The following is a 17,399-nucleotide window of genomic DNA, read 5'->3' on the forward strand; positions in this document are numbered from 1 at the left end:
ACACATAAGTAGACTGATCAAGGAGCTACGGCGTGTGAACTTTCTGTCTCACTCAGTACTTCACCGCTCACTAAGAGCGGCCTCCCAATCCGACGATGTGGAGAAAAAAGCACTTGCGGTACTTCTGCGCAGACTGCGACGTTACGTGGGCCACATCTAGTGTTCTGCAGTGGTCTTACGTCTGACGTACTGAGCTTAACAAGTCTACCTGCAAAAAAGGTGAAGCATCTAGAAGACACGACCAGTGTAACTTCGTCCACGTACTCACCATCAGCGAGTGTGTAAATAAGTAGATTTGCAATTCTCTCTGAAAGGTGTGCAGCTACCTGAGTGCACTAATGTTGTTCCTCTTTAATGTCGTTATCACGCCGACAGGATATATGAGGAGTATGAACAGCTAAAGATGTTCAGTGATCACTTTCAATGCCACTGAGATTCCACATAGGGGTGTGAGACAGCATTATCAGCACCGGAAGGCAGTCTGAAGGGAACGTCATTGTGGGTCTCTGTTTGACCCGCCAGTCGAAAAGCGCAGTATCCGGATTTGTAGGAGCTTGATGTGTGTGGGTGATTTGATTTTGAACTGCATCGAAACGTGACGACAGCCATACTCTCCATCAAGATTCTGGTCGATCGTGTTTCACCAACGTACGGCAGTATCGCCGTATTGTGCACCATGACATTTACGCCTACGAACCAGGGACACGCAGTGAACTCCCTGTAAAATTCTGCGTCATACCGCAGCATTGGTTGGAGACTAGCAACATCTAGGCTATAAAAGAAAAAAATACAGTCCCATGTGTAGCCAGGCGTTAACACCACCAAACTAACGGCTGCGTTGGGAGTGGTCGTGACCTGGGAATACTGACTGCTAGTGTATGGCCTCGTATTGCGTTCAGTGACGAAGCTCGGTTCTAACCATACCGAACGACACTCGTCGGCGAGTATGCTGTCAAAATGGCGTAGAGGTCCTTGTGCTGCCTGACATGCGACAGCATTTCTTTTGACATTTTCCACGCACATAGCACGTGCCTGTACGAGCTGTCTTGCTGTCGCGGTACTCCTTTGGCCAGGAAGATCCGCTGATGTCTCCTCGATAGAACGTGTGTGGAGCCAGCTTGGACATCAACTCCGTGCCAGTGGCAGTATGAAGGATGCCAAGGACAATTTAAAATATTGGTGGAATAGCTTGGTCCAACCGAATCAGTGCATGCACTAGACGGGGTGCAACGTCATATTGATAAGTGGGATCATACTGCCAAGTCTTTTAAAAATTTGACTCGACGTTGTGATCACGTATCATCTCAACCTGCAAAGTTTCGTTTCATTTCCTGCTCCCCTTTTCACTGCTTCGGTTTGTCAGGCTCTGCAGTTACTCATAGGTGGCAGTTCTACAAAGAGTCTTCCTCAGATGATGCTTTTAAGAGCATTGCTGAGACTGCGTACTAAGCTTGAGCTTCTATCTTAGATTGCCGCTACGTGATTTTATTCTGTTGCAAATTTTGTAGCTGTTGGACAAATCCCACCACGAAAGAAAACGTGACAATAAATTCGGTTTCACTGACGTATTTCTAATTTCAAGTAAATTTATCTGGACACCATTATAGCACTAACAATGACGTAGGACACGCTATTTTCCTTTTATTACGATCTCAGGATATCAAGTTCTTTTCAAGTTGCTTTTTAAATTTTCATCAGACGGATGGGTCGGTATTTTGGTCACTGTATTTTTACTTGTTCAATAAACATCATGAAATATTATATGTATGTAACACATTTACTGAAATATTTTTGTGTGTATCCAGTTTCCTTTTGTTACAGTAGAGCACCAGGTATCAGAAACAGTTTTGGACAGGGGTTATCGGATAACTGATATTTTTAATAACCGATCGTTTACTGAAACATGTTGTACCAATGCTACGAAACAGATATACTACGTTAAACACAAAAGTATAAATATACATTGCGTGTCACATTTTATAATTAACACAACTGAATGCACAACATAGCTTGAAAAGTTCAATACTGCTGTTATGGTACAATTTAAGAAAATAATTCGAAAATATGTTTTTGTTTTAAAGTTGAGAATATTCTCTTTTTGCGCTAAATGTCGAAAAATGTTTTAGAGACAGTGTGAGTCATATTACTCAGTTTGTTATGAGCACTTCGTAGTTTTCTCATGGCTGTGAAGTGGTTCCTCGCAGGATGATCCCTTTTTATCACAGACGTTCGCACTGGTCTTGGTACGCGACGACATGGAATTATTTCATCGTCCGTAAATACTTGATTGCAAGTCATCATCTTCTTCCAGACTGTCTTGAATGATTTCGAGATTGCAAGATAATGCTTTTTTAGTTCGAGGACAGGTACAGTGCTACACCATTCTATAGAAATTCTTGTCTCCATCCACGAATTCTTTTAGTATTTATCTGTGACATGCAATACTTTTATTCCATTATTGCAGGGGGAATATGTAGGCTTCTCTGATGCGCAAATGTGGCCTGTGTGTTCTAATAACATTTCCCCATACCATAGCAACGATGTGTAATTTGGTTCCCTTCAATCCATGCGCTGACGATCGTGAGAAATTATCGATTTATTTCTTGTCCTTGAGTACATGCCGGTATTAACCATGTGTTAACTGTGGTATCTTAAATACGATTTCTTGACATTTTAATTGTTTTCATGTGCAAACTTGCACCTTCATTGTCAAGTAGACTCACAAATTTGGTAATGGGATCAATGTTGTTTTTAATGTCCGAATTTGATACATTTCCAACTCCATATTCCGTGGTAATTTGATCCACTAACACTTGTTTACCTGGCCTACTACTTTAAGTTTATAGGAAAAACTAAGAACGAAGAGTTCAGTTTTCGTTACCATTGCTAACTGCACAAAAACAGCATTACCGGCCAGAAACATAGGTTCAGACGTCAACGCAGAATACACATAACGGCGATTTGTACTGAGGTGGCAACTGCAGAGCCGACGAGCTCAGCGCCAGCAGAGCTTATGCATGGAACTCCTATAAATCTGAACATGACGACAAGAACGTAATCTGTCAACAAATATTTAGTTTCAAAAGTATTCAGACTATTTACGCTCTACTGCACTTTTTTCCTAGACTATGGTTAAGTTCATTTGTCTATCATAAAATGAAGACTTCCACAACCGTATGATTTAGTTGCTGGTTCGTCTTCCGGTATGTAAGGCCATGGTCCATGGAAAACTTTTGTTCACGCAGCTTTGTACGAAACGTGAGGAACTAAACTGTTTCACAGACCACGGCCAGTCAGTCGAGAAGTTTCTTTTGTCTTGTTCCACTCTAATACCTGCCGCAGGACACACAGCGTGACGTAAGTATATAGGTAACCAAATCCCGTTTCTTATTGACTCACTTATTCTGCATCAGGTCGCCCAGTGTCGTACCTGCCATGGATGCCTAACGAGCCTAGCAACGGTAATGGCGATGGTGAGGACTGCGTCGACGTCCGCAATGACGGACTGCTGAACGACGGCAAATGCGGTGGTGTAGAGCCATTCCTCTGCGAGCGCCGTCTTACGGTGGGCGTACCCAATTCCTACAGGTGGTCCGAGGAAGCAGGGCGCTTCTACAAGGTCCACGAGGAGAAAAAAGAGTATGCGGCGGCTGCCCAAATTTGCCGTTCTGAGAACGCGACGCTGGCTGTACCTGACACTTGGAGCCGAGGTCTGACGGTATTGCGTCTCTTGGAGCCGACCTACAATGGCTACCTCTTGGGCTTCAAGGATGAGGCTGTTGAAGGCGACTTCGTTACTGAAACAGGTTGGTACAGATACTTCTTATTTTGTATTTCTCTTGGCTACTCCGCAAAACATAACATCCACTGTCGGATCGGAATAAATACTACAAAAATAATGCACTAGTTATTTCTTGCGCCCGACAACTTTAGACATTGCACTGAGAAGTAGTAAGACTCACTACTACCTTTGTTCTTGGGTCTGGAGAATGCAATATTAGGATTATCTTCCCTGGTTGTCCTCTAACTGCATGATTAACAACCAGTTGCAATTTTAAGCAAAAATACGAAACCAGTCAGAACATTATGACTACCGATCCACTATCGATATAAACCTGGCTAGTAGATAGCAGCGTCACGTGGAAAGGTGTGACTGCCAGTCAGACACACGCACGGTGCATATAGTGTCAATAAGAGTGCTGTAGAATCGGGAAGGCGCGTGATCTGAATTTGACGGAAGGCAGACTGCGATGGTCCGGAAACTGCACCACTCGTCGGGTGTTCGAGGAGTGCTGTGGTGAGTGTTTTCAACACGTGGCGAAACCAATGTGAAACCACGTCCAGGCGTCGTCGTGTTGGGCAGCCACCCCTCATTACAGATGTTGGGCGTCGTAGGCTGAACAAACTGGTAAAATCCCGGCGGGGGTTCGAGTCCTCCCTCGGGCATGTGTGTGTGTGTTTGTCCTTAGGATAATTTAGGTTAAGTAGTGTGTAAACTTAGGGACTGATGACCTTAGCAGTTAAGACCCATAAGATTTCACACACATTTGAACATTTGAAACTGGTAAAACAGGACAGGCGGCGAACTGTGGTGAAACTAACATCAGATTTTTCATATTGGGCGGAGTACAAGTGTGTCTGAACACACATCGTGTCAAACATTCGTAACGGTGGACGTCCACAGATGACGACCTATGCATATGCCATTGTTAACACCACGACATCGGCAACCACGACTGAAACGGGCAAGCCACCATCGGCACTGGACGTTGGCGCAGTTGCAAAGCGTTGCATGATCTGATGAATCCCGACACTCTCTTTATTATGCCAATGGGAGGGCGTCAATCCGTCGTCTTCCAGGGGAACTGCTCCTTGACACCAGTACTGTGAGACGGAGACAAGCTGGCGGCGGCTTCATTGTACTCTGGTGAACATGCAAGTGGAGCTCATGCAAGACACCATGGAGGCCAAAGAGTATGGCACACTGGCTGCAGACTACGTACACCCCTTCGTGACGATCGTGTTTCCCGGCGACAGTGGCTTTTTTTAACAAAATAATGCGCAGCATCACAAGACCGGGAGTGTGGTGGAATGGTTCGAGTAATTCAGTGGCGAATTCCAATTGATTTGAACTCGATTGAACACATCTTGGATGTGATTGAACGTGGCGTCAGAGCTCACCACCCCCTCTCTGGAATTTACGGAAATTAGGTGACTTGTGTGTGCAGATATGATGCCATCTCTTTCCAGTGACCTACCAACGCCTCGTTGCTTCAGCGCCACGACGCATCGCTGCTGTTATCCGTGCCAAAGGTGGACATACTGATAGGTGGTCATAATGTTCTGGCTGATCAGTGTACGCTGTAAGTACACTTCTGAAAACTTAGGAACATTGATTTGTTGACAGGACGTAAACAGGAATAAACTAGTTTGAGAAAGAAAAATTATGAAATATATATTAACGTGACACCAAATAAATCTATAATCATCACAGCATAGCTCAGGAAGGAACTATAAAGAAAGCCTATTTCTGACTGAATTGCTGAAAAGTCAATTAATTCAACAGCATACTGTTCCTCATGCTGTAGTGATAATACTGTTTCTGGAAAGAACTGAAATACTTTCTTATCAGGTGTCTAAATACTGCTTGTCATTAATTTTAAGCCGTATTAACTAGACGATAATGTTAAACAACTATCGAAGTAGTAATCTAGCTACACATTGTGTTTATTATCCAGAAGACGACGCTCTCTTGTCAATGGAATAAGCTAAAACAGGAAAAGCACTTAATATTAATGATAAGCAATGTTTCATCCATCTTCGAATAAACGAAATGGGGTGAAACTTGGCTTCATGAACACAATGTAAGTTAATAGTTAACGAGTTGATTTCGCACTTTCTGAACAGAAATACGAATTTCTGACACTGTAATACATAATTAATTGTATTTTTAATTGTTGTCAGATAACGCGCATACGCAGTGGATGGTCAACCTCAGTGATTTATCCTTTTCCTGTTTAATAATACCTCATTAACGGGCTGAACACTTCTGATTACAATGTCGTCGCTATCCTCATATTTTTGAGATTACATGTCATCTGAAAAATTAACTTGGTGGTTTTACTAGAAAATGTCCAACCGGTTTTTCCCATTTTTTGTTTTCTGACAAAAAGCACCATTTGTTTAAAATTTTAACTCTGTACAGTAGTAGCGAAATAGTGTATTTCATATAGCCGAACAAACAAGACATTTTACCAAGGATTTTGGAGGTCAAATGAATTTCATCCATAGTGGATGCTGTTGAACTGCGTTACTGTTCCTTTATAGGGTGTAGAAAAACCTATTTTGGAGTTTATTCCTGATTGAAGGCAAAAGGCAGGAATTTCAAGTTCCATGATAATCATTCTCTTCCCCGTAGCGTAACCCTTAACTCATTGTGGTCTGGAAAAAAAAAACAGATAGATGTGGAGCGGCTCGTCCTGATACTTCGCATTGGAATGAAAAATGCTTAAGGCCAATCAGAGTACTTTCTTTGGTTGCCAGGATATTTTTGCAACTCTAAGAGGTTCCCAAACGTAGTCATAGCTGTCGCACTTACGAAACGCTGTGGGTGGCTAAATGGAACTGAGAGCTCTACAAAGTCTCGCTCTCCCACTTGTGCGGGAAATGAAATCAAAATAAATGATTCTGTACAAATTCTGACTTGCTTAATATTTGCTGAATTCAATACAATTATGTGCTTTTCAGCGGGTAAGTTTATATCTTATACCTTGTAGCTTCAAATAGGCCGGACTTTATCGACAACGTCAGTACAGAAACGGGGATTAGCGATAATGTGTCATTATAGCAACTATTGTTGCGGAAGTTAATGAATCAGTTAAGAAGGCTATGAGAGTGTTTCTGCTAGAAAATGTAGATAAGCAGTGTTTGTCATCTCAATTGGACAGTGAAATGAGATCACTTAGTTCGAGAAAAATGGACGTAGGAGAATTATGGGCAAAACTTTGAGAAGATTGTATATTGTGGTCTTGAGAATAATGTGCCTAGTAAGTGGATTAAGGACAGAAAACTCCCACTCTGGTTTAATTACGGGTTTCGGAAAATGCTGAGGAAACAAGAGTCCGTTGCGCTCTTGCCTCAAAAAAGAACGCTCAAATGACAACAAGCAAAGGTTAGTAGAGATTCGTGCATCTGTGAACAGATCTATGCGTGAAGCATATATCATAGCAAACGACGTGACAGAGAACCCGAGAAAATTCTGGTCCTATGTAAAACGGCTAAGTGTGAGTTGTTGACCAGTCTGGTGTGGCAGTTGAAGATAGCAAATCGAAAGCCGAAGTTTTAAATTTCACGTTCAAGCATTCGTTCATGCAAGAGAATCGTACAACATACCGTCGTTCGACCATCGAACAGACTCAGCTGCGGACGACATGATAATAAGCGTCCCTGGCGTAGAGAAACAACTGTAGGAGTTGAAAACAAATAAGTAACCAAATACGGATGGAATCCCAAATCAATTTTCAAAGAGTAATCTACGGCACTGACTCTTTATTTAGCTTACATTTATCGGGAATCTGTCGCCCAGGGCAATATCCCAAGCGACTGGTAAAGAGAGCAGTTGACTCTTGTGTATAAGAAGGGCAAAAGAACCGAGCCGCAAAATTACAGACCAACATCTCTAACATCGGTTTGCTGCAGAGTCCTTCCAGTTCGAATACAATACATTTTGTTGAGACAGAGAAGCTTATGTCCATGAATTAGCATGAGTTTAGAAAGCATCGCTGCTTCGAAACTCAGTTTGCCCTTTTCTCACATGATATACTGCGAACTGTCGATGAAGGGCAACCGATAGATTCCATATTTCTAGATTTTTGGGAAGTGTTTGACACGGTGCCCCATTGCAGGCCGTTAAAGAAGGCACGGACTTATGGAATAGCTTCACAGATAAGTGAGTGGCTCAGAGATTTCTTAAATAATAGAGCCCAGTATGTTGGTCTCGATGGTGAGTGTTCATCACAGACAAGGGTATCGTGAGGAGAGTCCTAGGGAAGTGCGACAGGACTTTACTCTCTACATACATAAAAAATGTGGAGGACAGCGTGGGCAGTAATCTGTGGCTGTATGCTGATGATGCTGCGGCGCACGGCAATGTGTCGCAGTTTCTGGTTGGTGTGATGCATGACAGCTAGCTCTAAATGTAAAAGAATGTAAGTTAATGCGTGTGAGTAGGAAAATGAAACCCGTAATGTTCGGATACAGCATTATTAGTGTCTTGCTTGACACAATCACTTCATTGCAATATCTCGGCGTAACGTTGCGGAGTGATATGAAATGCAACGAGCATGTGAGGATTGTGGTAGGAAAGTCGAATTGTCGACTTTGTTCCACTGGTTTATCTGTAAAGCAGAGCGCATGTAGGACGCCAGTGCGAGCCTATCTTAAGTTCTGCTCAAGTGTTTGGGATGCGTACTAGGTCGGATTAAAGGAAGACGTCGAAGCAGCTTTGAGATGGGATGATATATTTGTTACTGGTAAGTTCTAACATCAAGCAAGTGTTACTGAGACGCTTCGGAAACTCAAATGGGAATCCCTGGAGAAAAGGCGATATTCTTTTTGAGGGATTCTGCTGAGAAGATTTAGAGAAACGACATTCGAAGCTGACTACAGTACGATTCTGCTGTCTCCAACATACATTGTACGTAAGGACCAAGAAGATAAGATACCAGTATTTAGAGCTCACCCGAAGGCATAGTCTGCCCCTATAGTTGAGTGGTCAGCGTGACGGATTGCCGTCCTACGTGCCCGGGTTCGATTCCCGACTGGGTCGGGGATTTTCTCCACTCAGGGACTGGATGTTGTGCTGTCTTCATCATCATTTCATCCCCATCCGGCGCGCAGGTCGCCCAATGTGGCGTCGAATGTAATAAGACCTGCACCAAGGCGGCCGGACCTGCCCCGCAATATGCCTCCTGGCCAATGACGCCAAACGCTCATTTCCATTTCATCCAAAGGTGTAGAGATAGTCTTTTTCCCTCGTTTTATATGCTACTGCAACAAGGAAGGAAATTACTAGTACTGGTACGGGGTACTGTCCGCCACGCGGTATTGATGTACGAGTAGATGTAGATGATTCAAAAGTGTGAGCACATAAACGTTTATCCACAAATAACTCACCAAATATTCTCTTAGATGTTGCAGTTTAGATTCAAGATGAAAAGAAGTGACCCTTCTTCGATTCCTTTATATCTTGGTCAATGAATTATCATGTCTTTGTTTAGTTTATCTCTTACAATTACATTTTTTCACATGCAACAGTAGCCGGTCACTGCATCAAATACACTTCAAAGACTGTTATTGTAGTAGTTTATTATGGAAATTATTACAGTCAGTACTCCGTGGAGCACGTCAGCAACGCAGATTATGGAAAGGGGTCATGGAGTTATTCGTTTCTGACCGGAATTTTCTCGATTTTCAAGTGTCTCTAATATTATTTCATGTGTATATATAGCTTTGTAGCTACGTTTGTGTTGTGTATTAACTTGCTTAGTGCACATGTCTGGTTTATCGTTACTTTTTATATTTCTGTATTATGTATGAAATGATAACTAAATCGACACCCTAGCTGCAAACAGGCGTTGATATACATCATTGGTGACATGTTGAAAATGTTTCCCCGACCGGGACTCGAACCCGGGATCTCCTCCTTACAGCGCAGGCGCTCTATCCATCTGAGTCACCGAGGGCACGGAGGATAGTGCGCGTGCAGGGACTTATCGCTTGCACGCTCCCCGTGAAACCCACATTCCCAGCATGTTCAGAAAGGTTTAAATGTGTGTGAAATCTTACGGGACTTAACTGCTAAGATCATCAGTCCCTAAGCCTACACACTACTTAACCTAAATTATCCTAAGGACAAACACACACACCCACGCCCGAGAGAGAACTCGAATCTCCGCCGGGACCCCCAGCATGTCCACACCACTACATTCGTAGTGCTCCTAACAGATGTCTGCGCATCACACTCATTAGTCGTGGCAGATTAATCTACCAAGTCCGGAATGAGTTGGGCGTAGCGTGTGCGTTCGCACAAGAAATTCAGTGGCCTGGTAGTCATATTTTAACTATATATATATATGATGTATATCATCGCCTGTTTGCAGCTAGGGTGTCGATTTAATATTAATACTATATTATTTCGATTTTCTCTATTATCACGCTGCCACTTAGTGTTATTGTTACGTTTGGTGTGGGTGGAAGTCTATACATCCTGTCTCTTGCTTATTCTTTTTGTAATATTGCTCAAATAGTGTCCATTGTTCTGACTGGGTCTGGATTCCTGAGAGAGTTGTACAAGTAGTCGTGTATCATACTATGTCGTCCGGCATTTGTATGCGCAGTGCGGTGTACTCCTACATGATCGAGGAGCCAATTTCTCTACAAGCTCGTTCTAAGTTCTGGCGGGTTGTTCATCCGACCTTCGCTATGTATTAAACCGCCCTATCTTAAGATATGGTTTATCGATGATACTTTCTTCTGCGAGCGCGCTTATTTTGTCCCTGAAACGCATCACCGTTCAATACGACGATGTCGGCTGGAAAGACGCCAAAGACTACGCAGAGGACTCAAGAGAGGTAGTTACAGTGGCTCCTCATAGCTGCAGAAGCACACCTCTCTGCCTGCACCTCACAGCAGTCATGATTGTCGCCAGCAGCAATTTCTGTGTCAATTTGCTTACCGCGAAGCATATAAAGGAATCAGAAGTTGCATAGAGGTATATTCTTGTGGTGCGTTAGTGGAAGTCTGTAACCTGCATTTGCCAGTTTCTGTAGCATTTTTCAGCCTGGTCTTCTACTATTGGTATGTGGGTCTTGAAGGAAAGACCTTTGTTGATCGCAATTCTCTGGAATCGTGTCACAAGTTTTAGCTCTAAGTAACGTGTGAAGTGTTTTGTCCGGGACAGTCGTCAGTTTCATTTGTGTTGAAGTACGTCACTGGCTTTCTTCACAAGTTGTACTCCGAAGTTGGCCAACACCTCCACCAGCAGGTGGTCGGCATATGCCAGGATTCCGTCACCGCTGTCAATGCTCCCCACGAGATGTACTAGAGGTTCCGTTGCTAGACCCCAGAAGATGGGCTTGAGGTGTGAGTGTGCCTTTGTAATTCTTTTGACCGCATCCCGTTTCTCTTCTGGCCACTCAGCAATCTTGTCCCTACAGTAATCCCGGGGGCTGTGGTACAGTGTGGCCGCTATCAGCAGCTCCCCAAGAAGCGCAAATATCTGAAGCCGTCAGAGGTTGTCAAATGCTGCTGCGATGTCTGCCGTTGTTGTTGTGGTCTTCAGTCCTGAGACTGGTTTGATGCAGCTCTCCATGCTACTCTATCCTGTGCAAGCTTCTTCATCTCCCAGTACTTACTGCAAGCTACATCCTTCTGAATCTGCTTAGTGTATTCATCTCTTGGTCTCCCTCTACGATTTTTACCCTCCACGCTGCCCTCCAATGCTAAATTTGTGATCCCTTGATGCCTCAGAACATGCCCTACCAACCGTTCCCTTCTTCTTGTCAAGTTGTGCCACAAACTCCTCTTCTCCCCTATTCTATTCAATACCTCCTCATTAGTTACGTGATCCACCCATCTAATCTTCAGCATTCTTCTGTAGCACCACATTTCGAAAGCTTCTATTCTCTTCTTGTCCAATCAATTTATCGTCCATGTTTCACTTCCATACATGGCTACACTCCACACAAATACTTTCAGAAACGACTTCCTGACATTTAAATATATACTCGATGTTAACAAATTCCTCTTCTTCAGAAACGCTTTCCTTGCCATTGCCAGTCTACATTTTATATCCTCTCTACTTCGACCATCGTCAGTTATTTTGGTCCTCAAACTGCAAAACTCCTTTACTACTTTAAGTGTCTCATTTCCTAATCTAATTCCCTCAGCATCACCCGACTTAATTCGACTACATTCCATGATCCTCATTTTGCTTTTGTTGATGTTCATCTTATACCCTCCTTTCAAGACACTGTCCATTCCGTTCAGCTGCTCTTACAAGTCCTTTGCTGTCTCTGACAGAATTACAATGTCGTCGGCGAACCTCAAAATTTTTATTTCTTCTCCATGGATTTTAATACTACTCCGAATTTTTCTTTTGTTTCCTTCACTGCTTGCTCAATATACAGATTGAATAACATCGGGGAGAGGCTACAACCCTGTCTCACTCCCTTCCCAACCACTGCTTCCCTTTCATGTCCTTCGACTCATAACTGCCATCTGGTTTCTATACAAATTGTAAATAGCCTTTCGCTCCCTGTATTTTACCTCTGCCACCTTCAGAATTTGAAAGAGAGTATTACAGTCAACATTGTCAAACGCTTTCTCTAAGTCTACAAATGCTAGAAACGTATGTTTGCCTTTGCTTAGTCTTTCTTCTAAGATAAGGCGTAAGGTCAGTATTGCCACAGGAGTGTTCCAATATCTCAACGGAATCCAAACTGATCTTCCCCGAGGTCGACTTCTGCCAGTTTTTCCATTCGTCTGTAAAGAATTCGCGTTAGTATTTTGCAGCTGTGACTTTTTAAACTGATAGTTCAGTAATTTTCACATCTGTCCACACCTGCTTTCTTTGGGATTGCAATTACTATATTCTTCTTGAAGTCTGAGGGTATTTCGCCTGTCTCATACATCTTGCTCACCAGATGGTAGAGTTTTGTCATGACTGGCTCTCTCAGGGCCATCAGTAGTTCTAATGGAATGTTGTCTACTCCCGGGGCCTTGTCTGTCGTTATAAGTTGCATATTTCCGACCTGTGTTTTCCATTAGGCGGAGAGGTTTGTCTGTCGCGCCTTCAGTTAATATGTGTTGTTCCTAAACTGATTAGCCCGCATCTCGTGGTCGTGCGGTAGCGTTCTCGCTTCCCACGCCCGGGTTCCCGGGTTCGATTCCCGGCGGGGTCAGGGATTTTCTCTGCCTCGTGATGGCTGGGTGTTGTGTGCTGTCCTTAGGTTAGTTAGGTTTAAGTAGTTCTAAGTTCTAGGGGACTTATGACCACAGCAGTTGAGTCCCATAGTGCTCAGAGCCATTTGAACCATTTTTTCCTAAACTGATTCTGATGCGGGCTAAGCCCCATTAGCTCACGGATGACTGTGGTCCGTCGTAAAGAAAGCGTTCCTTGACTTTCGCAACTGTATTCAGTAAGAAAATTCGCCGGTATGATTTTGGGTCGTCTGGTTCTTAATCCGTGACTTTCTTGACGATTATTGTATTTGCTGGTTCCAACATTACGATGTTGTAGGAATTCCACGTGGGTGCCATCGGTTTCTCTTTAGTCTTGGTATAGCTTGCACGACCTCTTCTCACGTAAATGCGCAAGTGACTATTTCAATTCACTAGTCAGGCTGTAGTGTACTGTTCTTAGGTTGAGATGTATCTGATGGTCTATTTATTCATTGTCATCAGGTGTTTTTGCAGTAAATATTCTACAGTCTCTCCCCACTTGTTTATACATATATTCCTCCGTCTTCATCCAGTCTGCCTCCTTATTCTCTGGCATTGTTTGCTCGTTGGTTGTATTTTTCAGCTTTTCTTGTTTTTCTTAGGTTTGAGTGTTCGTGTGACCATGGGATTTTTGAGAGTTTTGATTTATTGTTCGTGGTATTGCTGTCCTTTGTGCTGGCTGTATCATTTCGGTTAGTTTACGGATTGTGTAGTCCACGCTTCCTGTTACGTTTTGCAGAGGATAAATGGACATGCCGTGTGGCTAGGGCCTCTCGTTGGGTAAAAAAAAAAAAAAAAAAAAAAAAAAAAAAAAAAAAAAAAAAAAAAAGTAGTGTGAAATGCTATTGGACTTAACTGCTAAGGCCATCAGTCCCTATTCTTACACACTACTTAACCTAAATTATGCTAAGGCCAAACACACACACCCATGCCCGAGGGAGGACTCGAACCTCCGCAGGGACCAGCCGCACAGCCCATGACTGCAGCGCCCAAGACCGCTCGGCTAATCCCGCGCGGCCCCCGTCTGGTAGACCGTTCACCTGGTGCAAGTCTTTCGAGTTGACACCACTTCGGCGACTTTCGTGTGGATGGGGATGAAATGATGATCATAAGGACAACACAATATCCAGTCCCTGAGCGGAGAAAATCTCCGAACCAGCCGGAAATCGAACCCGGGCCGTTAGGTTTGATATTCCGTCGCACTGACCACTCAGCTACCAGGGGCGGACTTGCAGAGGACAATTTGATATGATTTCTCGCTATCTCGGTTTGTGGAGTAACAGTCTCTCGTTGCATACATCTTCTACTATGTTGTCTGTCTGATTTTATTGTGGTCACTTTCTGTGCAATCTTCGTGAGAGGTCTAAATCTCCTATTGATGTCAGGGCTTCATTATTTACGACAGAAATATCTATTACTTCGCCGTCAAGCGTTCCCTTGAAAAGCTAGTGGCTGTCCGTCCCTCCCTGTTCAGAATATGTACATTCTTCAGGGTATGTAGATTCTGTTCAGGTAGTGTATCGTTTACTATTCTTTCTCCGTCGTCTGCTGTGATGGGAGAGCCATTACACCGTTTTTTGAGTTAATGTATGCAAACACTAAAAGCTTCTGTGTCTCGCAGATTGTGTAAACTTTCCTAATGTAATGTGCCCGCGTTTCTACATATAATGCTATGACTCAAATGTATGTCCCCATAAGAGTTCCATTGTTACTATTTGATTTTTTTACTATTTGCTTGTTACAGTGTTGTCTCATTTTACTTACTACAACGTTTTTAGACCATACGTATTACGGCAGTCATTTGGATTTGGTCACCGGTAACGGATATTGTTCTTGGAGGAACCCATGTGAGTCGAACATCTCTGGAGTAAGCCTACGTTTTTTGGAGAGAAATTACGTCCACACTTGAGTTCCGCCGCTGCTTTCGTTAGTTCTACGCTTATTAGCCTACTTCTTCTGACTTTTCTAAAGTGCATTTTTTCGTCACTGTCATTTTCTAAAGACATCGCAGTGAGGCGTTGTTTTGGTATGGCAGAAATGAACTTTCAAGTGCGCTTACAAGATCTTCATATACTTTGTCGAGTTCTGTTTCCTCCGAGCGACCCTTATAAGTGTTCTCCATTAGGGCACATAGTTCTGTGATGTAGATATATTTCACATAATAACATTCTGCTGGCTCAGTTGTAAGGCAACAAATTTTATCACCTTGTGGATGTGTTAATCGCTAGCTTCTAAACAGTCTGGAATCTGTCTTTGTTTTCTAGTTTGTATAGTCGCTGGTCTTCTTTTAGTTTTCCATGGTCTATAGTGGACCAGTTAGGGTTAGCTGCTATTTTTGTGGTCCCGTAGTTTGTTTTACATTAAGAGGCTAGATGTTGCTGTGTTGGGGTCAGCAGATTCCCATTCTGGAGTAACCAGAATTCTTGACGGGGTAGATTCGTCATCTGTCTTAGTGACAACTCTTGACATCCATTTATGAGGTGTGATCCAATGTCTGCATTTTGCAGAGTCGTATTTCGAGTCATACCCTGTTTTAGGTGGTAATGTGTTAGACACATTTAATCGCAACACATTTTTCCTCTCTTGGAAAATCGTCACATGCTGAATTTATACCCTCTACATTTTAAGACACATATTCAAATTTTTATTTTATCTATTCTGGAACAAAGTCGAATTAATTCTCGTAAAACACTTTCGCTGCAACTTCGTGTAACATCTATGTTCTTATTTAGAATACAGCCAAAGATGGACACGCGAGGATGTACTTCATGTTGAAGTGTATCGTTTACCTTAAATATGTATGTAATTTCGACGAACATCGAAATTCTCTTGCGGCGCGGTTGCTTTTACCTTTTAAATTCGACCGTGGCCACAGTATTGTTTCTTACTTGCTCCAGTGTTTTGTGTTTCATACATATGCTTAATTTAAGCTAACTACGTCGTTACATAGTGACGGTTTTGAGTATTTACTATCCGTAGAAGTACGAGGCAAATATAAACTGATCTATGAACACGTATACATATTCCAAATGTTTGCTTGTAGCGGATGCATTTGTACCTAGCATACAAACTTTCCCAATAGTACTTGGTCACAATACTTCACAGGTTCTGTACCATCACTTACCACCTACAATGAAATCTGGGGCCATGTTGGCAAGGAAATTGCTGTTACATATAAATTGATTTAGGGGTATGAACTGAGATAGAATAATATAAAAAGTTTCAGTGACTTAAGATAACTTAAGTAATGGGATAACTACTTCTATATGTTCTTTTCGGATCGGAAAAAATTAGCTTTACGACCATTTTCGAACATAATCACGGCTGCGAGTTCATATTTCTACGTTCGAAGTCTCCTTAATCACACTTTCAGTTATTTCCAGCCACTACCATAGTACATGCATTGTTGACACTAGACTACCACTATTGCAGATATCATTAAGAAGAGTGTCACTTGTAAGAGCACCAGTGATGAGTTCGAATTATTGCCACAGGAGATCGTAGGCACATACAAGTCAACACGGAGTTTACTACAACTATAAATAAGTTTTCTATTCTTACGTTACATATTACACCCCACTTGGTATGTTACCCCGTTTTTATTTTAATAATGCGTTAAGAATTGCTTCTGCTGTGAGAAGGCACGTATCGTGTCATATCTCTAGAGGCCCATTTTTTTCCTGTCTCTCTCCCTCTCTCTCTCTCTCTCTTTCTCGCTTCATTCGGAAGATGTTCGTGAGGCAGTTAGATTTATGTAGTTTCTACTGAGAGTGATGTAGTGTTTACTTTTTACAGGAAGGCACATAAAAGACATGGAATTCCACCCGTGGGGAGTTAACCAGCCGGACAACAACGACCAAGGGAGGCCCGAGAACTGCCTGTCTCTGCAAGGTATAGGCGCATTAAATGACGTGCGCTGTGATTCGGAACTGCCCTTCATCTGCGAGATAGTGCCCATATGATGCGATCTGGTTCCCAGAACACAGGTCTGAGGGCGCAAGCGCCGCTCTCCCTCCAAACAACGAATAAAGGAAAGTTACGCGGAAGGCGCGGACCTAATCTCCGATATAACTAAACGGGTTGATGCACAGAGGAACTCGTGTATGTGACATGTGAATAAAGATATCACTGTAAACAGCAGTGCTTGTCATTTACCTCTTAACCTAGTGTTTCTGACCTTTATTTGTTCCATCTGGCAAGATGATGGTCATCAGTATTTTTCATTGAATGAGCAATGGAACTTCGTTATTAATTTCTGTTTACTTTCTTTTATATAACAAATTCGTGGAGTAAATGGAATGTTACAATGTCAGATGCAACCTACGTTCTATTATCCAGACTTTTCTGACTCATATCAGTTATAATGATTTGCGTATTTATATACAGTCTCTACTTAC

At 42.7% G+C, this 17,399-nt stretch overlaps 1 protein-coding gene across 2 annotated transcripts in view; it reads left to right on the forward strand.

The window, feature by feature from the left end:
- LOC124777525 (macrophage mannose receptor 1-like) overlaps positions 1-17,142 on the forward strand; it is a 69,855-nt gene extending 52,713 nt beyond the window's left edge. For both annotated transcript variants that reach the window (XM_047252973.1, XM_047252972.1), the window contains exons 5-6: positions 3,414-3,806; positions 16,798-17,142. In XM_047252973.1, the coding sequence (XP_047108929.1) occupies positions 3,414-3,806; positions 16,798-16,964 (560 nt within the window). In that variant the 3' untranslated portion in view covers positions 16,965-17,142. The remainder of the gene's footprint in view (positions 1-3,413; positions 3,807-16,797) is intronic.
- The last annotated feature ends 257 nt before the right edge of the window (positions 17,143-17,399 follow it).

Source organism: Schistocerca piceifrons, chromosome 2 (genome assembly GCF_021461385.2).
Source record: "Schistocerca piceifrons isolate TAMUIC-IGC-003096 chromosome 2, iqSchPice1.1, whole genome shotgun sequence".
NCBI lineage: Eukaryota > Metazoa > Arthropoda > Insecta > Orthoptera > Acrididae > Schistocerca > Schistocerca piceifrons.